At 37.3% G+C, this 22,640-nt stretch overlaps 1 protein-coding gene across 9 annotated transcripts in view; it reads right to left on the bottom strand.

The window, feature by feature from the left end:
• AVL9 (AVL9 cell migration associated) overlaps positions 1–22,640 on the bottom strand; it is an 85,615-nt gene that overhangs the window by 50,038 nt on the left and 12,937 nt on the right. For 8 of the 9 annotated variants that reach the window (XM_078059435.1, XM_078059439.1, XM_078059438.1 and 5 more), the window contains exons 2-8: positions 14,819–14,908; positions 12,821–12,906; positions 10,234–10,305; positions 6,621–6,710; positions 5,227–5,293; positions 4,320–4,360; positions 3,555–3,593 (exon numbers count right to left, since the gene is read on the bottom strand). In XM_078059435.1, the coding sequence (XP_077915561.1) occupies positions 3,555–3,593; positions 4,320–4,360; positions 5,227–5,293; positions 6,621–6,710; positions 10,234–10,305; positions 12,821–12,906; positions 14,819–14,908 (485 nt within the window). Of the gene's footprint in view, positions 1–3,554; positions 3,594–4,319; positions 4,361–5,226; positions 5,294–6,620; positions 6,711–10,233; positions 10,306–12,820; positions 12,907–14,818; positions 14,940–22,640 lie in introns of all 9 variants that reach the window. The other variant, XM_078059443.1, reaches the window with a different exon arrangement.

Genomic DNA, 22,640 nt, shown 5'->3' with positions numbered 1-22,640 from the left:
TTAAACAATTAAATCATTTAGTGACACTGAAGTGCTATTGGACAGAGCATAGCACCCACAATTGTCTATGCTTTCCTTATAGATGATCTTACTTAAGGAGTGCTTTCCAAGTACAGAGAAACCAAGTGTTGCATTAAAGGACATCCTTATTTCATCAAATCAATATTAAAAGAGTGTACCTGTGATCTGCCACATTAGACAAAGTTATATGATAATAAATGCCACTACATGTAGCTAGGCTAAGTACTATTTTGGAAGACTTTTGTTTCAGATACATATATCTATGTGTGCCCTGGGTTGCAATGTAAAATACTTCTTATTATGAACTGCAACAACAAAGTTTGAAACCTACAACTCAACAAGTAAAAAAAAAAAAAAAATCCAAAAAATCTGATTAAAATGGGCAAAGGATGTGAACAGACATTTCTTCAAGGAAGACATACAAATGACCAACAAGCACATGAAAAGGTGCTCAACATTACTAAGCATTAGGGAAATGCAAATCAAAACCAGGAGATACCACCTCACACCTATTAGGACGGCTACTATCAAAAAACTAAAAAACAACAAGGGTTGGTAAGGATGTAGAGACACTGGAATCCTTGCACACTGCTGACAGGAAGGTAAAATGGTGCAGCCACTATGGAAAACAGTATGGTGGTTACTCAAAAAAAAAAAAATTAAAAACAGAATTACCGTCTGGTCCAGCAATACCACTTCTGGGTATACACCCAGAAGAATTGGAGGCAGGGTCTTGAAGAAATGTATGCATACCAACGTTCATAGTAGCATTATTCATGAGAGCTCAAAAGGTGGAAGCAACCCAAGTGTCCATCAAAGGACAAAGGGATAAAAAAAAATATGGTACGTACATACAATAGATGTTACTCAGCCCTTTTTAAAAAGGAAGGAAATTCTGACACGTTATACATGGATCAGCCTCGAGGACACTATGCTTAGTAAAACAAGCCAGTCACAAAAAGACAAATACAGCATGATTTCACTTGTATAAGGAACTCAGAGTAGCCAACTTCATAGACACAGTAAGTAGAAGGGTCGCTGTCAGTGGGGAGGGGAAAATGGGGAGTTACTGTATTAATAGGTACAGTTTTAGTTTTGCACAATGAAGAGTCTATGAATGGATGGTGATGATAGCACAACAATGTGAATGTACTTAATGCCACTCAACTATACACTAAAAACTGGTTAAGATGGTAAATTATGTGTCTTGTGTATTTTACAACAATTAAAAACTTTTTAAAAAGTTGTAACATTGCACATATGGTATGTTAGATTCATTCATTTAAAAAATTACATGTTTCTCTTTGAAGAAGAAATACATATTCATTACAGAAAACTAGAAGAGTATTTCCTTCTTAAAAATATAACCTAGGGTCACTTGGGTGGCTCAATCAGTAAAGTGTCTGACTCTTGTTTTGGCTCAGATCATGATCTCGGGGTCTTGAGACCGAGCCCTGTGTTGGGCTCTGAGCTCAGTGCGGAGTCGGCTTGAGATTCTTTCTCTCCCCCTCTCCTTCTGCCCTTTCCCCTGCTGACGCTCTAAATAAGTAAGTAAGTAAATAAATAAATATATAACCTATATTCTCAAACTGATGATATCTGGGGTGCCTGGGTGGCTCAGTCGTTAAGTGTCTGCCTTCAGCTCAGGTCATGATCCCAGGGTCCTGGGATCGAGCCCCGCATCGGGCTCCCTGCTCAGTGGAGAGCCTGCCTCTCCCTCTTCCTCTGCCTGCCGCTCTGCCTACTTGTGCTATCTCTCTGTCAAATAAATAAATAAAATCTTTAAAAACAAAACAAAACAAAAACTGTTGATATCTTTCCTTCCAGTCTCTTTTTAATGAATATATATTTATTTATAAAATTGGGATCATGGGCTTGATATGTACTTTGATAAACTTTCACTTAACATTCAATGAAACATCTTTACAACAATAAAAAAAAAATCTCAGAATCTCTTTAGTCATTTGGAATTATATACAATATACAAGATGAACCAGTACTTATTCACTGATAATTCATTATTATAAATTATTCTGTGACAGAATGCCTTAGGTGGACTTTGTGTCTAACTCACATTAATTCTGGAAAATAAATCTCTAAGAGAACTACTGGGCCAAAGGAATAAATATTTTTAAGGTAACAAACCATACTGGACATTATAAATGGCTGACTTTAGAACATCTATTCCATCCCTACTCCACTTAGCACAGTAATATGGTATATAAAACTGGCCCCAGATCCAAGGGCAGCTCCTGATTAGTCTAACCCAGAGGTCAGCAAACTTTTTCTATAAAGGGTCAAATACTAAGAATCCTTCCTTTGCAGGCGATATATATGGTCTCTGTCACAACTATTCAACTCTGCCCCTATAGTGCAAAAGCAGCAATAAGCAGTAAGGAGATGAATGGGTATAATTGTGTTTAAATAAAACTTTATAAAAATAGATGGTGGGCCAGATTTGGCCTTGGAGCCTAGTTTGTACACCCTTGGTCTAAAATCATGGCAAACCAATCTTTTTGTACTAGAGAATGGTCTGGAACCCAAGTTTAAACCAACTAGTATATGTACTTCTTTGGCAACAATTATTTGTTCACTCCAGGCACATGGCCTCACGGGTTTAAACAAATTGCAAAGGAAGATTCTTATTAAATGGTTTGGGAATAGGTATTATTTCTACCACCAACACCAATTATTTTTAAGATTTTATTGATTGAAGATTTTATTCATTTATTTCAGAGAGAGAGCGTGCACTAGCAAGCAGGGGGAGGTACAGAGAGAGAGGGTGAGGGAGAGGGACAAGCAGACTCTCTGTGCTGAGCACAGAGTCCAACAGGGGGACTAGATCCCATGACCTTGCGATTATGACCTGAACCGAAATCAAGAGTTGGCCGTTTAACTGACTGAGCCAACAGGCACCCCAATTTATTTATTTATTTTAGAGAGAGAGAGAGCATGCGCCAGTGAGGGGAGGGGCAGTGGGTGAGGCTCTCAAGCAGACTCCCCACTCTGCACGGAGCCTAACCCAGGGCTGGATCTCACAACCCTGAGATCATGACCTGAGCCAAAACCAAGAGTCTAACACTCAACCGACTGAGCCACCCAGACACCCCTCTACCACCAGTTATAACTGAGAGAGCATACAGACCAATTATTGTTGGCGGTTTACCTACACTACAAGGGAAACCAGGCACAGGATAAAGCTAGCACTGCAGACTGTGGAGCAAAGAGATGAAAAAAATCTCAATACTTAATTATACCATAGAACCATTCAATCAATCAGCCATGAAGTCTGCAGTAACCCAATACATTTCATTATTATTTAAGTCTGTTTAAATTGGTTCCTGTCAAATTGCCCCTAGAGAAGACTACACGAATTTATACTTTGGTGGTAGTGAATAAAAAAATGTGCTTCAGTCTACCAAAATATGACAGGCAAAAAAAATCTTCATTTATACTTTACCATTAGTTTTAATTTTATATAGTATTTAAGAAATGTCAATACATGTTAAATATTCCATTCCTTCAAATCTCACCTTTTTTTCAAGAAGAATTAGTTTAAACAGGATTAAGACCTAAAGAAAAAATATTGCATTAAAATAAACTCAAGCCTATTATTCATTTGCCTTTTCCCTTCCTCAAACATAACCATATATCATTTAATCAATAATATTAACTATAGTGCTTAAAACTACATTGAAAATTATGAACTTATACTGAAAAATTAAAAATTATGTATTAATTAAGAACCACTTAAATCTCTAACAAATTATGCTTTTTGGAAGGAGTTATGTTATTTTTGCTTGAAATATCTGCAAGCTCCTTCAAGGGCAGGGACTATTCATTTGTTTCTGGATCTCCAGGGCATTCACACAGCAGATACTCAATAAATGTGTGTACATGAATGATTAATGTATGTCCCAGTCAACATATGTTTAATAATAAAGATCAGAAGACATTAAGTATAATATTTTATTAGAAAATGTTTCACTCTCAGAGCAACATATAAACTACTCTGCAAGATTAAAACATGTTCCTTTCCACTCTAATTTCATGACATCTGAAATTACAAAGACAACAGAAAAAGTATCCTCTTCTGCACAGAAATAGACAGTATTCCTATACTTTTAAAAACTTCTATAAGCTCTACCAACATTTTCAACTTTTATCATTATGAGAACGGTCTTAGAAGAACTAAAATATGGTATGCCACAATCTGTATTGGACCTTGTAGCATATAGAATTTGCTCAGTTAAATGAACACAATTTTAGTACATTATAAATTAAATAAGGTATCATACCTTGTGTCGAAAATGAAGCACAAGATCTCGAGGAGATAGACCTACAACGTTAACAAAAAAGCTAATCTGTGATGACAACCTATGGGTTTTGTCAAAGAAAGTTTCTTCCCATCAAAGAAAAGGTAGGTAAAAATAGGAATAGAAGAATATGCAAATATTAAAATATTTATGTAATACTTGATTATGTACACATATACTTGGAATTTATCAAATAACTGTTAACGGTCAAAGACAGCATGGTCCAACAGAACTTCCTACAATAATGGAAATGTTCTAAATCTGCTTTGTCCAATACAGTAGCCACATGTGACCAATGAACATTTGAAATGTAGCAAATGTATTCACAAAATGACTTTTTAACTTTATTTAACTTTTATTAATTCTAATCTAAATGTAAATAGCCACATGAGGCTAATGGCTACTTTATTAGTTTCTCATCATGAAAAGGATATTTATTGAGTGCCTATTGAGTACCTTGGACACCAATGAATATTCTGGATTATCAAAACAGTATAAATCAAACAAAACCCCCAACTTGAAAAATTTTAGGATAGAAAAGAGCTGAGCAAATCTCTCTCTCTTGCTCTTCCTCTCTGTTTTAACAGGGAATTGACCTGGCCAGCCTAACCATAAGAAAAAGAAAAAACTTCTGTTATTATTCTGAAAAGCAGAAATTTGCTTTATAGAATAATAGTTCTAAATACTGCTACAATTATGTTATAACCTTTCTCAAAAGAAATAAATACTAGCTAAGAAGATATGTAAGGGAACAGCAACATCAAACATTGAAGAATTTAAATTTAGATCCCATACAGAAATTTAACTTTATGAAGTTTTACATGCAACTTGGTTTACCAAACGTGAAGAAATGAGGGCATTTCTTCTGATTTGTAGAAAAGCTACTTACCAAGATATACTTGGGATCCTTCTAATGAAGTTCCTCCCAAGGAACTATTCATATGCTCATAAAGCTCCTATAAAATATAAATTCAATTTAGAACATTTTACAATCATTTCAGACACTAAATTAGAAGTATGATGACCAGGAAAAAATTGGTTCTTTAACCGAGGCAGTTTGTTTCGCCAGTAACAATGAAGGTCTCTCTGAAACCTTACCAGTTTCCAGCACTCCCTCCTTCTCTTCCTCTTCATTTTAAAAGCTTAGTTCACTCACATGGTGGTATGGATTCTAGGCTAAGTTCCCTCTACTTTCTTGCTAAACACCTAATTGTCCTATACTCACTAAAATCCAGGAGAGATCCATGTTCCATACATTCATGGCAGCCCAAAGAAAAACATGCTATCCATCTTTAGTAAAACAGTCATGTAGTCTGGTTTTGTTTTGTTTTTTGATTTGGGAGATTGGAACCAGAAGACTGATAAACATATTGTGCAGTATATTAATAAGACAAGCAAATTTAGAGAAGCAATGCCATAGCAAAAGAGCTACCACCCATTAATAGAAACACTTACATTAATTATAGTCCTTTGTAGTCATTATTTCCTAATAAAAGGCAGTTTGGTTAAATTTAATAAATATCAACTGTACATTTTGGACAGATCCTTCGTCTTTCAATGTTATTTCCTTTTCTTTTTTTCAATTTGCAAATCTTTGGTTTTTTTTTCTTTTAAATTTTTATTTAAATTCTAGTTAACATACAGTGGAATATTGGTTTCAGGAGAATTCAATGATTCATCACTTACATGCAACACCCAGTGCTCATCACAAGTGCCCTCCTATATACCCGGCGCCCATCTAGCACATCCCCCACCCACCTCCCTCCATCAACCCTCAGCAGATTATTTTCTATCCTTGAAAGTCTCTTATGGTTTGTTTCCCTCTCTCCCTTTTTTCCCCCTCCCGTTTCCATATGTTCATTTGTTTTGCTTCTTAAATTCCACATATGAATGAAATCATATGGTATTTGTCTTTCTGACTTCTTTTGCTTAGCATAATACACTCTAGCTCCGTGCATGTTGTTGCAAATGGCAGGATTTCATACCACATCTTCTTTATCCAATCATTAGTCGATGACACTTGGGCTCTTTACACAGTTTGGCTATTGTTGATAATGCTGCTATAAACACTGGGGTGTACGTACCCCTTCAAATCTGTATTTATGTATCCTTTGGATAAATAAGTAGTAGTGCAATTGCTGGATCATAGTAGGGTCAATGTTACTGTCAAAGAAGAATGTCTTTCTTAAGCTAACAAGATTATCTTCCAAAATATTACTGACAAGATTAATTGATTCATGAATCTGTTTTCAGCCAAATATATCTATAGAGGGATATAGTTACCTTTAGAATGGAAATTTGGGAAAAATCCTTCTCTTCAAAATATGCATGTGTAATGAGCTGAAGTTTTGCTTGAAGTAAGCCATAGAGAGGCTTAAAGAAAAAAAATACTATTAGTTGGATAATAGTAAAAAACAAACATCTTACAACTTTGTAATTGAAAGAACAGGGAGAAAAACGAACTTCAACTTTAGTATCTTATCCACAGCTAAAAGCTGTTATATCACCTGGTCCAGCTCTATGGCTGTGGTTGAAAAGAGCCTGACACACTTGGAGTACAGTGGTTGAGAGGTGGGCACAGACCCCCTGGATCTGCTCTATCACTCAGCCACATAACCCCAGGCACTGAACCTCTCCACATTTGCTTGCTGATGTGCACACTGGCATATGAAAAGACAGCACATCTTATGGCGTTGTTTCCAGAACTAAGTAACACAGGTAAAAGCACTCAGAGTGTCTGGCACATGGAAAGCACCTAAACGTTAGCTATTATAAAATTTAAAACATTCTAATTCTGCACTGTTCTGCTGGTTTGTGATGACCCTTAATCATCCTTATAACAGCCAGTTCTTGTATCTAGTTGAACATTCATAATTAAATTTAAGTTCATTTCCTTTTTTTGTCCTCTATGGAGGCTTGGAACAACTAGTCTGTGTCCTTTATCAAAATATTCTTTCGTATACTTCAACAAAATTATTCCTTAATTCTTTTTTTTATTTAAGACCCTCTTCTACTATTTCCATCCTTTATTTTCAGTGTTTTTTTCTAGATGTTTCCTGATTTCTGTGTCCTTCTTAGAATGCAGAGACCATGCTGTATATATACTCTAATTAATTAAAACAAGTAATACCAGAAGAGCTCCCCCCACCAATATCCCTGTTAATGTATCATTATTACCACCTAAAGATCTAAGTATAATATTTTATATATTTTAAATATATATTTTATATATATTTTCATATATTTTATATATAAAGACTACAATGCACTATGAACCACCAAACTCTTTTGCATGAGCTAGCTCTCCTTATCCCCTATGCTGTTTAAAGATAGATAAAACTGGATTTTCACCCCAATTTTATCACTTAATAGGTTTATGAGAGATATTTTTTCTCTCATACATCTTTATTTGTAAAATGAGAGCAATAAATACTTAGATCTCACTGTTTTATGAGGATTCAAATGACAATTATATCTAAAAAGTGTCTGGTATAGAATTAACACCTGACATATAGGGACCTGATGAATGGCATTTATTATTATTATAATTGTTCTTTGAAGAAAGATTACTCAGGAAGTCTTTTAACATGTCACACTTGCTTTAATATCTGGTACTCCTATATTCTGATCATCTGGCCCAGTATAAAAAAGTATTCACTGATGTCTATTTTTCAGGCTACCCTTCTAGGAACTATCTAGGTGCAATCTACCAATGTTCTGATATCCGGGTCTTTTACAACCTTGTTTTTTCAAGGAGTCTATTCTTGCCCTCTATTTAAAATTATGATCTTGGAAGCAATATCTGATCCTCAAAATCTTATTATTTTTTTTTTTTTGAAGATTTTATTTATTTGACAGAGAGAGAGAGACAGCGAGAGAGGGAACACAAGCAGGGGGAGAGGGAGAAGCAGGCCTCCCACTGAGCAGGGAGCCCGATGCGGGGCTTGATCCCAGGACCCTGGGATCATGACCTGAGCCGAAGGCAGATGCTTAACGACTGAGCCACCCAGGTGCCCTCAATATCTTATTATTACGGCCCACAGTATAAATTATTATCCAGAATTTTTTTTTAAAAGATTTTATTTATTTATTTGAGAGAGTGCAAGAGCACGAGCAAGAGAGAGAGCGAGAGAGCGAGCAAGGTGAGGAACAGTGGGAGAAGCAGGTTCTCTGCTGAGCAGGGAGCCTGACGTGGGGCTCGATCCCAGGACTCTGGGATCATGACCTGAACCGAAGGCAGCTGCTTGACCGACTGAGCCACCCAGGTGCCCCTATTCAGTACTTTTTTAAGCTTAGTAGTAAAAGCCAAATAAGTCCTATTTTGCAAAATTCAACATATATTAAGCAAACTACATTTAAATTGTCTGTGGATATAAGAAACTGGACGAGGCAGGGGCACCTAGGTGGCTCAGTCTGTTAAGCATCTGCCTCCAGCTTGGGTCATGATCTTAGGGTCCTGGGATTGAGCCCTGCGTCGGGTTCCCTGCTTAGTGGGGAGTCTGTTTTTCTCTCCCCCTTTCCTTCTGCACCCCACCCCTCATGCTCACTGTCTCTCAAATGGATAAGATCTTAAAAACTAAAAATAAAAAAGAAAGTGGACAATGCAGAAGAAATAATTAAACAAAACCTACATACATGTGGTGACTAGGCAAATGAAATATTCTCCATTTTGATTTAGGTTAAATGCAGAAACGTTTGTATTCAGTAATCATACCGCTATAAGATAATTAATATGATAGAGATCTGGATTTTTCCCCACAAAGGAGATTTGGGAGATTATATTTACATATAGAATTAGTCATTTAGTGTTATTGGTAAAGGTGTTATTCTCCCACTAGTTAAAAAAAAAAAAAAAGAAAGAAAGAAAATGACAAATGATTTAACGAAGAGCTATGAAAAATAAGAAACGTTATATATTTTCTTCAAAAAATAAAGTTAAAATTATACACTTGCATCTGATCAAACTGTACATAGATGAAACAATTTTAAAGTGTTGTTATTGTACAATTCATTGTCATTTCTGTTCCTCAAAAATTTTTAAAAGATTTTATCTATTTTTGTTTTTAAAGATTTTATTTATTCATTTGAGACACAGAGATACAGAGAGAGCATGAGTAGGGAGAGAGGCAGAGGGAGAGGGAGAAGCAGGCTCCCCGCTGAGCCAGGAGCCCTATGTGGGGCTCGATCCCAGGACCCTGGGATCATGAACTGAGCCAAAGGCAGACGCTTAACCATCTGAGCCACCCAGGCGCCCCAAGATTTTATTTTTTAGAGAGAGCAAGAGCACGGCCACACGAGCAGGGGGAGGGGGAAAGGGAGAGAGAGAATCCCAAGCTGACTTCCTGCTGAGCACAGAGCCTGACCCTGAGCTCAACCTCACAACTCTGAGATCATGACCTGAGCTGAAATCAAGAGTCAGACGCTTAACTGACTGAGCCACCCCAGGTGTCCCCAAATTTTAAGTTTTTAAAGAGCAAGTTAAGGTTACCATTTTTCATAGCAAAAGTCATGTACTTTTATATCATCAATAAAATCTAGCGATTATGATATTTTGAGTTTCAGTAATATATTATTTATCCAAAGTCTTAAAAATAAAAATGGATAAATGAAATATATTAGCTACCTCATTTTGGTCAAGTGTCAACCTCTTTTCCAAATACCTAGCTAGGAGATTTCCTTCGTCTTACCTAGTTGTGGGTAGAGGTGCAAATGAGAGTAAAACTGCTGAAAGGCAAAGAGGAAGAGGAGATGCACAAGAATAAATAAGAGCCCCTAATGAATTTTAATCTATTACTGTTTCCATAAATCTCTCCTTATTCTAATAATGCCTTATTCTCAAGTAAAAATCTGACACGAATATTTAACAAACACATTAACGAGTTATTTGGTTTCTTACCAACTTGCTTAGAACACAGACACTTTTCTGAACGGTCTCTCTGGTGATATCTGCTTGCCGTACTTTCAATGCCTATGTAAACAGTCATCATTAGAAATATTGCATAGAAATATTTAAAAATCATCATCTTTCAATATAAAAATAGCAGTGAGATAGAAAAAATTTCTTACATTTAGTTAAACTCCAAATTTATTGAGAATCTCAGAAAATATTTATTGAATGAGTCAGCCAGGAAACTTTGTGCCAGAATCTGGTAGGCACTAGGAATGTAACCATGAGAGAGAATCCCTACTCTCAAGGAATTTACTGTATGATGGAGAATACTTTATGTGTAAGTTGCCACACCCATAATGCAAATCAAATGTCCTTGATTCTCTTTTGAAAATGGGCATCCTTTCAGAGACTACTGTTCCTGGTGAGAAGGGGCTAGTTTAAAACTCCCAAGACAGAAGAACTGGCAACAGTTTTGTTAAGGTGGTTCTATGCTGCCTGGAGTTTATCCTGGCAAAATAGTATTGTAGACCAGCCCTGAGCCATAACTCATGCCTTGATGATTCTGAGGGTGACCACATGAGATGTCTATAGTTCTCTGCTAGTAAGGAACAAGCGTTCATTTGATCAACCTCAGATAATTCTGTGAAGAAAGTAAGAACTATTCTTCCCCTCTGTAGTGTACTGCCTGACATCTCTTTGGACCTGTCTTGAGGACCAAGGGGCCTCAGTGTCTTCAAATGACTGATGACTGACGACCAGTCATTAAACTAAGTCAAGAACAGAGCCTTCCTTCAATTTGTTTTCTACCTCTCTGCCTTGATTGGATTCATCTATCAGGTCTCACTTTCATTCAAAAGGAATCAGTCTTTTTCCTACATTCTAGGTCCTTTGGATACCTATCTTATCATCCCTCTGGTTATCAGGTAAGGATAGAAAAATTTGTGGAGAAAATGGCAACCTCAATATACTGTGGAGTGGGTCAGACCCAAGGGGTGAGGAAGACAGGCAGTATGAAATGCCATTTAAAGGCTATGCAGAGCACGACAACTGTTGTTAATGACAGCTTTGGAGAATTTTACTAGTGTTTACACAACCTAGAGGGGATAAGAGTAAAAGGAACAGATTTCCAAGAAAGTGGTGGGGGCAACTCAGTTCATCTCATAGAAATGTACATTAAGGGTAACAGTAATATGAAGCAATCAAATGTACAAAGCTATCAGGCTAACTCTTACTCTCAGGTTTATCTTTATCTTTAAATTCAGTTATTCATTCTGTAAATATTTACTAGGTGTGTCCTATATTCCAGGCCCTGTGCATGAAGGGCTGTTTCAAGTAGTTAACTACTTTGGGTATGGTGGAATTTGCACCTGCAGTTTACTTTGAAATGGTTCAGGGAAAAATACAGACACACACACACAAAGCTAACATTTGTTGAATCTAGACGGTGGGCATACAGGTGTTCATCATACAATTCTTTTAATTTATCTGCATGTTTGAAATGGCCATTTAAAAAAAGCTAATGAAAATTTTAAAAGATTAACTTAATTATTCACCTGAGGAAGCTTTTAAAACTTATAATTGCCTAGGCCCTACTCCCAGAGATTCTAATTTAGTCACAGCAAAAGGAAAGGCCAGGAATGTATGAAAGAAAGAAAAGAAAGAAAAGAAAGAAAGAAAGAAAAGAAAGAAAAGAAAGAAAAGAAAAGAAAGAAAGAAAGAAAAGAAAGAAAAGAAAGAAAGAAAGAAAAGAAAGAAAAGAAAGAAAGAAAAGAAAGAAAAGAAAAGAAAGAAAAGAAAGAAAGAAAGAAAGTCTCCAAGTAATTCTGGTTAAAAATCACTGTTTTAGAGCAGTGGTTTGCAATCTTGGCTACATATTGGAATCACCTGAGGAGCTTTTAAAACTCCTGAGAACCAGAACATTAAATCAGAATCTCTGGGGTTGGGACCCAGTCCTTTCTAGTATTTAAAGCTCTCCAGGTGACTCCAATGTATAGCTGAAGTTGAGAAACACTCACTACTTTAGAGTACTAATGATGTCATGATAGGCAAGAGATTTTTACTCAGAGTGTCTTCACCACAAAAAAACCAGTGCTGCTCAGAAGCAAACCATATGAAAGGGGAAGCTACCCATCTTGGCTTATGTGAATTTATTAACTAGAGTTATTATAGTAATTCAGGAATTAAGCTGGCAGGTAATTTAAGAATTAACAAAATCTTAGTTGTAGATAATTAAGATAACATGCAAGTATTTCAAAACTACTACAAGTACTATCCCCTAATTCTAAACAGCTGCTTAAAGAACAACATACATTATCACTTTATTTTTCTAAATTATATACCAAACACTAGAAAAAGAAAATTCAAGGACACTATAAAATTTAAATACAGTATTTTGAAGACAAATGGATAATTTAGGTATCACTATATAAAATCAATGGACAAAATATTTTATGGTAATTATAGTTACCCATGTCAACTTACAAAAACATTCATGTGAATAAACTGGTACTATTGGGAAAACAACTTCAAATTGTTTATAAAAATCTAAAATAATACCAGTGTTTTTTGTTGTTGTTCACTGTAACTACCATACCTTGGCTTCAATCTGTCGATAACAGGAGATACCATACACTGTGGCTCCGTTTCCATTTCTGGGTGGCAAGTGAAAAAACACCGTATCTAAGAGATACACAGAAAAATGTAAATACCAAAGTGAATTACCCTTATTAATAAATAATGTAAACTGAAGTATTATAATACAGTTAATTACAACCAAAATGATGATGTAACAAGGAACCCATGTCATACCTACTTCTAGCATCACAACCACTGGTTTCTTAGAATCCATCTTACTGCCTTACCATGTACATTCATTCATGCACATTCTCAAAAAGCCCAAGAGGCTGAATTATAACAGGTTAAAATTGAAACTACAATCACTTATCTCAGAAAATACTTAATCAAACCATAAGAGACTCTTAATCATAGGAAACAAACTGAGGGTTGCTGGAGGGGGGCCGGGTGGGGGGATGGGGTAACTGGGTGATGGACATTAAGGAAGGCACGTGATATAACGAACACTCGGTATAAGACTGATGAGTCACTGACCTTTACCTCTGAAACGAATAATACATGTTAATTAACTGAATTTAAATTTAAAAAATTAAAAAAAGGAAAATATTTTATTTCAGATTAAAAGAGGTAGAGAATCATACAAACAAAAGGTAACACATGAATCTTGGATAGATCCAAGAAATTCTTGGAATAACTGGAGAAATTTGAACATAGATTAGATATTAGATATATTCAAATTACTGTTAAATCTCTTAGCTGTCATAATGGTACTGGAAGTTATCCTGAGGAACAATCTTACTCTTAGGAGTGCATGCTGAAGTATTTAGAGGTAAACTGTCATAGTGTCTACAACATGGTGTTAGACTTTCAAATAGGAGAGGCAAAACTGTACATACACATAAAGAAAGTTTGTGGGATATTCACTATACTATTCTTTCAACTTTTCTGTATGTTTAAAAGCTTTCAGGGGCGCCTGGGTGGCTCAGTCGTTAAGCGTCTGCCTTCGGCTCAGGTCATGATCCCAGGGTCCTGGGATCGAGTCCCGCATCGGGCTCCCTGCTCTGCGGGAGGCCTGCTTCTCCCTCTCCCACTCCCCCTGCTTGTGTTCCCTCTCTCGCTGTCTCTCTCTCTCTCTCTCTGTCAAATAAATAAATAAAATCTTAAAAAAAAAAAGCTTTCATAATAAAAAAGTTAGGAAGAAAAGGTTTGCAAGGTTAAAAATAATGTATTTAAATTTTACACTAAACTGCATCATAACATTTGCTTCATTTCATCTGAAAATTATTAAGTATAAGGAAAAGAGGTAATTAAACCAAGTTTAATCTGGTGTTTTGGTAGAGTCCATGCCATAATAAAACATCCTTTGTTGAGCCAAAGCACTCATTTATAGGGTCATAGGAGACTCAGTAGTAATTCACCATTGCTTTTTCTCTGAGGGTGTTAACATGTTCCTCTTATATGCAAACTTTTTTTACACCCAACATGGGGCTTGAACTTACAACCCCAAGATCAAGAGTCTCACGCTCTACCAACTAAGCCAGCCAGCCACCCCTTACATGTAAACTTTTAAGCAGAGCACTGCAATAGCAGTGGCTCCAGGGGTGGAGAAGCAATCCCAGGTGGGCATTGGAGTACTAACCTAGTAAGTTTGCAGCTAGAGCCCTAGTCAATTGGTAGCCAGTACAGGTAAGCCCTTTAGTTTCCCTCCGAGAGGAGTCTGAGGTATGAATGTAGGAAGTGCTACCAGCAGCAGATGTCCTAATCTGGCCACTTACTTTGGCCAGGACTCCTGGCAAAAGAGTGGCCAACGTTCACTAACATTACCAACATAAGCCCAGCACTCCTCTGGAAATCTTCCAGTGCATGACTAGTCATCCCCAAACAAGCATTTAAAATATTTTATGAATAGTCACAAGAAGCCAAAGGCCTTTGATTTACCAAAATACTTAGAATCTAAGATGTCTTGGTAAATTAAAAAAAAAAAAAGCATCTACTAATTGTTCCATTGTTTACATACCTTCCTGGTAGTTGTGTGCACCATCTGGTAAGGCAAGGAAGGGCAGATACTTCCATTCTTCAGGTAAAGTGTGGCTGTCGTGTCCATCTCCTGGAATCAGGGGCGGGTAAGAGAATTCAACCTAAAATAGTAAGCAATGTTAGCCAAAAGGTTTTACCATGATCAAAGGGAGCATTTTGCCTATCAGGATAGGCAAAAATACTGTAAAAACACTTTTTAAAAAAAAAGATTTTATTTATTTATTTGACAGATAGAGAGACACAACGAGAGAGGGAACACAGCAGAGGGAGTGGGAGAGGGAGAAGCAGGCTTCCCGCGGAGCAGGGAGCCCGATGCGGGGCTCGATCCCAGGGCCCTGGGATCATGACCTGAGCCGAAGGCAGATGCTTAACGACTGAGCCACCCAGGCGCGCCGCAAAAATACTTTTTTTAAGAAAGGTTTTTTTTTATTTGAGAGAGCGCAATTGAGAGCATGCGCAAGTGGGGGGAGGGGCAGAGGGAGAAACTCTCAAGCAGACTTCCTGCTGTGTGGAGCTCAACACAGGGCTCTATCTCATGACCCATGGGATCATGACCTGAGCCAATATCTCAAGTCCACAGCTTAACTGACTGAGCCATCCAGGCACCCTGGCAGAAATATTTTTTTAAGATTTATTTACTTTAGGGACGCCTGGGTGGCTCAGTTGGTTAAGTGTCTGCCTTTGGTGGTGGTGACGGGACTGGAGATTTACACTTGGGAACTATCATCAAATAGATGGTAACTGAAGCCATGAAGCCCTGAGAAAAACCAACATCCTACTGCATTGAATAGAAGAGGTCTAACAAAGAAGCCTGAGAAGTGTGAGCCAAGGTCTAGGTTTGCTTCCCATCAACTGGCTCCCTTGCTCACAATACTTGTAGCTCTGAGCTATGTTTTTCATGGGGGGTTGGCAGGAGGATTGAATGGGTGAGCATTAATCAACATTTCAGGTTTTTTTTTTAAATATTGAGAACTGATCAATGAAAAGTTCAAAGAAATCTCTCCAACACTGTGTCCTTTAGAAGTAACAAAGTTTTTAGTATACACCCTCAGCTTCTGATTACCCAAGTTTATCAGCATTTTCTCTGTGTTTCTTTTTGTTACTTCAATGAGACTTTTGGAGAAGAAGGAAGAATTAAATGCATGGGACTTGGATTATCATATTGACTTATAAGTTCTAGGTGATTTACATTTAATTTTCTTTCAAAATATATTCATGCAGGAATTTATACTGCAATAGTAATAATATACAGTTGCTCCTTGAACACAGTTTTCAACCACATAGGTCCACATACAGGTAAATTTTAATACAGTACAGTATGTAATGTATTTTCCCTTCTGTATGATTTTCTTAACATTTTCTTTAGCTTACTTTATTGTAAGAATACAGTATATGATACAAATAACATCCAAAATATGTATTAATCAACTGTTCATGTTATCAGTGAGGCTTCCAGTCAACAGGCTATTAGTAAAGTTTTGGGGGAGTCAAAAGTTATATATGCCATCTCTAACCCCCACATTGTTCGAGGGTCAACTGTATACACTAAAGTTGGAATCTGAGATTAAGAATCAGTTTTAGATCCTACCTCTAATGTGGAGAGATATGAGGCTCATCTTCCCACACCTCAACGGAATGAATCAAGCTGCCACTTGAGTCACATGAGAATTATAAAAGGGCTTTTTTTTTTTTAAAGATTTTATTTATTTATTTGAGAGAGAGAATAAGATAGAAAGAGAGCATGAGAGGGGGGAAGGTCAGAGGGAGAAGCAGACTCCCTATTGAGCAGGGAGCCCGATGCGGGACTCGATCCTGGGACTCCAAGATCATGACCTGAGCCGAAGGCAGTCGCTTAAGCAACTGAGCCACCCAGGCGCCCTATAAAAGGGCTTTAAAAATGATTTTTTAAATAGGTGACCTAGTTCCATATTTACAATCTTTAAAGATACTAAGAAGGACTATATACTAAGAAGACTCCCTCTCACCCTTGACACTACCACTCTGGCCACCCAGTCATCTTCCTGCCCCTACCTTCAGAAGCAACCACTGTTTTCAGTTTGAAAGGATTTTTAAAAGGTTTGAGTTATGGATGGAATAACTTTTCTCTCAGAGATCAGTCATTTAAGATCAGCTAGCTGAAGGCTGAGTATAGATAATCTCAGATTACATTTCGCATTTCTCTATCTTTTCTATGTATCACAGAGATTTCACATATTGTGTGGAGGAAAGTAGAATGTGAAAAGAGGTAATGGAGACTTATGCAAAGCTGATACTACGAAGGTAGTAGTTACAGAGTTTAAAAAAAAAAACAAACCCCAATTCGGAATTACTTCAACACCAAGAAAAAACAAAACAAAACCTAGAAACAAGGAAATAAATTATTGTGTTTTATGTAATCAACAACAAAGCCCAATATACACTTACTGATTAAGAAGTCTTGGTAATTATTACAACATGTTTTCTTTTGGGAAGCCACTGACCTTAATGCATAGCTATTCTATCTAAAAAACATTTAGTATACTGTAAACATGCTTTTAAATAAATACAAACATCATGGACCCAAATTCTCAGAAGTCCATCATGAAATATGTTGCTCTTTTTGTCCAAAACGTTTAATCTGAAATTCCAAAAGAAAGTAATACAACAATGCTCAACCTCATTTTTAATGATGGAAATGCAATTGGAATAATGAAATTTTTACTATATTAAAAACATGAAAAAGATTATTAGTATTTTGTGTTTACAAGAGTATGGGGAAATAAATAGGTGTGGCTATGGGAAGGTGAACTGGTAGAACAGTATGGAAGGCAATTTGGCAGTATTATCAAATCAATAACACATTTATCCTTTGACCCAGCAGTTTTAGGAATTTATCCCACAGGTACACTGATACATTCACACAGATACGTACAAAAATGTTCCTAGTAGGACTTATTGTCACATAAAAATTAGAAAACTAAATATTCGTAAGAGTGATTACGTAAATTTTACATCAGTTCTATGCAGTTGTTAAAAAGAATGCTAGATTCACATACACTGATAAAGCAAGCTAGGTATGATATACAGTGTGGTAGGTAAAATAAGAGCCCTCCAGAGATGTCCATGTCCTATCCCTGAAATCTGTCTATATGTTACCTTACAAAGCAAAAGGGACTTTGCAGACACAATTAAAGATCTTAAGATGGGGGTTATTCAAGTGGGCCCACTGATTTCACAAGGGTCCTTTTAAGAGAGAAGTGTCAAAGATACCTGAAGATGCTAAGCTTCAAGATGCTTTGAAGACTGAGGAGGGGGCCATGAGCCAAGGACTGGAGGAGACTCTAAAAAGCTGGAAAAAAAAGCAATAAAATCGATTTTCCCTAAGTGTCCTGAAGAAACACAGCCCTGCTTGATTTTAGCCCAGAGAGATTTCTGACCTCCAAAACTCTATATTTGTGTTGTTTTAAGTCACTAAGTTTGTGGTAATTTATTACACAGCAATAGAAAACCAGTACATACTGTTAAATTTAAAAAGCAAGCAGAATATCAGTAAAATACAGCATAATCCTATGTATACTATGATTCCATTTATGCAAAAAATACTTCTGTAACTTTCTAAACGAATTTTTAAAAAACTTGCTTGAAAAGATACAAGCTTGACTGCTAACAGTTTACCTCTGGAGAATGAATAGGGTTGGGGATTGGAGATAAAGGATGCTTCGCTTCGGCAGCACATATACTAAAATTGGGAATTGGAGATAAAGGAATATTCCTGTTTGTTTAATCTCCATCTTTTTTGGGAAAATTTCAAACTTACAGAGAAGTTGAAAGGATATAAACAACCTTATAAACATCATCTATATTCACAAACTGCTAATTTTTTGGCCACATGTGCTTTATCTGTGTTGCATGTGTATACACGCACTTTTTCTGCATCACTTGGCAATAAGTTGAGATTATCATTACTTTTAAGTAAACTGGTATTTATTTTTAAACGGATATGCATTTCTTTTAGAGTTAAAAAAAAAAAAAAAAAGATAACCACAAATAGCTCCTAGCTTTTGAAGGAAATCTTATTTCCATCCTATCCTTTTGGACACAAAGGGAGATACAGAAATCTGTCTTCTTTTCTGAAGACTTAGTTAACAAGTTACCAACAGCCAGAGTTTAATATCTGATTCTTTGCTATGTTCCATATATTCTCTCAACTCCTCATTCTACTGAATGAAGATCTGTTTTGGGTGACTCTAGTTGGAACTTAAAATGAAGTCAACTCATAAAACTGTTTTAAGTGTAGATACTACATATACTCCAAGAATTCCATGGGTAAAATTAGGTTGGCTTTAGGCTGACTTGGGCCCATAGTACTTATAATATTGTTTCTTTGGGGTGTTAAAAGGAAACCCACAGGCCCAAGCCACTTAGGCCAAGTCACCAAACTGGGCTTAATACCTAACACCTAATCATAAATTCCAACCTCCCCACAAAATGTAGTCTTAACTAGTGAGTCTGGAACTTTCTGATCAGCACCCTATGAGGTAATCAGTCATATGGGCCCTCTCTATCCCCACAAAGGAAGATGAGGTGATTCACCTAACAGAACACCGCCCCCCCCCCCCCCCCCGCCCCTTCTCCCAAGGGAAACTGACCGGGCCCTGGAACAATCCTTCCTTCTCTTTTGCTAATAACTTCCCTGCCCTACCCTCCTTCTATAAAATCCTTCCATTTTGTACAACTCCTTGGAGTTCCCCCCTACTTGCTAGGTGGGATGCTACCCGATTCAACAAATCGCTTAATAAAGCCAATTAGATTTTTTTTTTTTTAAAAAAAAAGCTTTTATTTGACAGAAAGAGACACAGCGAGAGAGGGAACACAAGCAGGGGGTGACAGAGAAGCAGGCTTCCCGCTGAGCAGGGAGCCAGGACCCTGGGATTATGACCTGAGCCAAAGGCAGATGCTTAACAATTGAGCCACCCAGGCGTCCCAAGCCAATTAGATCTTCACATTTACTCAGTTGAATTTTGTTTCTTAACAGGTAGAATATATTCAAAATTTCAAACAGCTAACTTTTGGGGCACAACTTTTTCATAAATTGTACACTGCCTGTACTGTGTTGTCAGCTCTCTAGAATTCTTCTGCTGGTGCTACTTGCTACCACTAAATTCTTGCATTTGGAAACTGCTGAAGATGCTAATCAAGTTCAAAACAGTTCACAAACTCCATTGTGTATCTACACATATACAACAATTTTCATGGTGATTTAGTATTGTTTCATTATTTACTCAATCCTCTATTGTTGAACATTTTTTCTAGGTTTTTTTTTTTTCTTCTTACATCTTTATAAATTGTTTAGTACTATTCATGTATGGCATAATAAAAAATATATACTGGGTCCTGTCCTTGGTTTTGGGCCTACAACTCCTAAAACCCTGGAATTTCCTGAGTGAAGGGAGCACCTTCTGTTATTTACAAGACAATTTCAACTGTATCTGGGTTTATCTAACGAGGGGACTTGGTAGTGGTGGGTCTACTAAATAGCTTTAGGATGGGGCCTGGTCACCAGAAAGGCAGACGTCCAGGGAGGGCAGAGGGGCTGGAGATTAAGTACAATTAAGTACCAATAACTAATGACTAAATCAATCATGCCTATGTAATGAAACTTCCATAAAATCCCCTAAACAGGGGCGCCTGGGTGCTCAGTCATTAAGTGTTTGCCCTTGGCTCAGGTCATGATCCCAGGGTCCTGGGATCGAGCCCCACATCGGGCTCCCTGCTTTGTATTCCCTCTCTCACTGTGTCTCTGTCAAATAAATAAATAAAATCTTAAAAAAAAAAAAAAATCCCCCAAACAATAGGACTCGGAGATTCTGGGTTAGTGAGGACAATGAGGTGCCAGAAGGCTAGCATTTCCAGTGAGGGCATGGAAGCTTTGTACCCCATCCACCACATCTGGTCCTATGCACCTCTTTCACTTGGCTGTTCCAGAGTTGTGTCCTTTATAATAAACCAGTAAAGGTAAGCAGTGTTTTCCTTAGTTCTAGTTGTTCTGGCAAATTACAGAACCTGAGATGGGGGCATGAAAACCCCTGAATTTGTGGCTAAACTGGACTCAGGACTGGCATCTCAAGTGAGGGTATCTTGGGGGACTGAGTCCTTAAACTTGTGGAGTTTGACACTAACTCTGGGTAGTTAGTGCAGAATAGGATTGAATTGTAGGATAGGATTGAATTGTAGGATACCCAGTTGGTGTCTGGGGAAAACAAAACAAAAAAAGACTGTGTTATTTCCCAATCATTGGGACCGTAAAATCTTAAATTGTACAATCTTCGTATTTTGAATACTGACTACTCTATAAGCTCCCCTTTGGATATGTCCAAAATAATCCAGACAGACACAGTTCATGGCACAGAGGCTTAAGAGGAATTCTCATGGAAGTTACCTGAGATTCTCAAATACTCAGTTGAATCAAAAGGCAATTTAGACAAAAATGCTAATTAAACTAAGCAATACCATGAAAAGTAAAGGTAGTTACCCCTGAAACAAATAATACATTATATGTTAATTTAAAAAAAATAAAAGTAAAGGTAGCTATCGTAAGCTGCCTCACTGCACAACTCCAGTGGGCACCAGCAATACACTTGACGGGAAGGGTTCTCCCTGCAGCTACGCTGTGCGAAGTCTGCACAGGTGCATGTGGCAGCCCTAAGTCTATGTGAAAAATCATGGACAAAACCAAAGTAAATCTCCAAAGACTTAAAAAAAAAAAAAAGAAACAGAATGATTATCATCCAGTAGGGTTACTATTAAATAATGAAAGTTCACAGCCCAACTCTTTATTTTTTTTAAAGATTTTATTTATTTATTTGACAGAGAGAGAGACAGAGAGAGAGCACAAGTAGGCAGAGTGACAGGCAGATGGAGAGGGAGAAACAGGCTCTCCGCTGAGCAGGGAGCTGGATGTGGGGCTCGATCCCAAGACCCCAGGATCATGACCTGAGCTGAAAGCAGCTGCTTAACGGACTGAGCCACCCAGGCACCCCTCACAGCCCAACTCTTAAGTTAAATTTGAGATCAAAAAAAGTATCTGGGGGTGCCTGGGTGGCTCAGTTGATTAAGTGTCGGACTCTTGATTTCGGCTCAGGTGATGATCTCATCAGGGTTGTGAGATCCAGCCCTGCCTCTAGTGGAGCTGGGCATAGAGCCTGCTTAAGATTCTCTCTCTCTCTGCCCCTTCCCCACCTCTAAAAAAAAAAAAAAAAAGATCTAGTAGGACATCAGAACATACTATGTGTGACAGATATACCAGATGTCTCCCCAGAAGGTAAGGTTATTAAATCCTGCAGATGTCAAATATCTCTTTTTTGTCAACTCATGTTCATGTGACTGAGTCTATTTTTATCCCAATTAGTAGTAGCATTTTATATACTTCCATGGTTGTAGCAGAAGAGGGGGGAAGAGACAACGGCTGATTTATAAAATGTAAAGGCAGAATAAAGATGCTCTAATCACAAGGAATAAAAAGGCAATTTTTCTAAAGGCTAAATGAACTATGTAAGAAATGGTAATGTTTGTTCACACCATGAATGGTTAAAAATTACCACCCATTTTCAGAGTTTACAAATCAAACTGTAAAGGTATCCCCTAGGGACACCTGGCTGGCTCAGTCAGTAGAACATGTGACCCTTAATCTCAGGGTTCTGAGTTCTAGCCCCACAATGGGCATGGAGCCTACTTTAAAAAAAAAAAAAGGTGTCCATTAGTCAGACTGCATTTTTGTGGTCCTCAAAAACAAAAGATTGAGAAAACAACAAAACAATAACATA

Source organism: Halichoerus grypus, chromosome 12 (assembly GCF_964656455.1).
Source record: "Halichoerus grypus chromosome 12, mHalGry1.hap1.1, whole genome shotgun sequence".
NCBI lineage: Eukaryota > Metazoa > Chordata > Mammalia > Carnivora > Phocidae > Halichoerus > Halichoerus grypus.
This window is presented reverse-complemented; position numbering and strand designations above follow the sequence as displayed.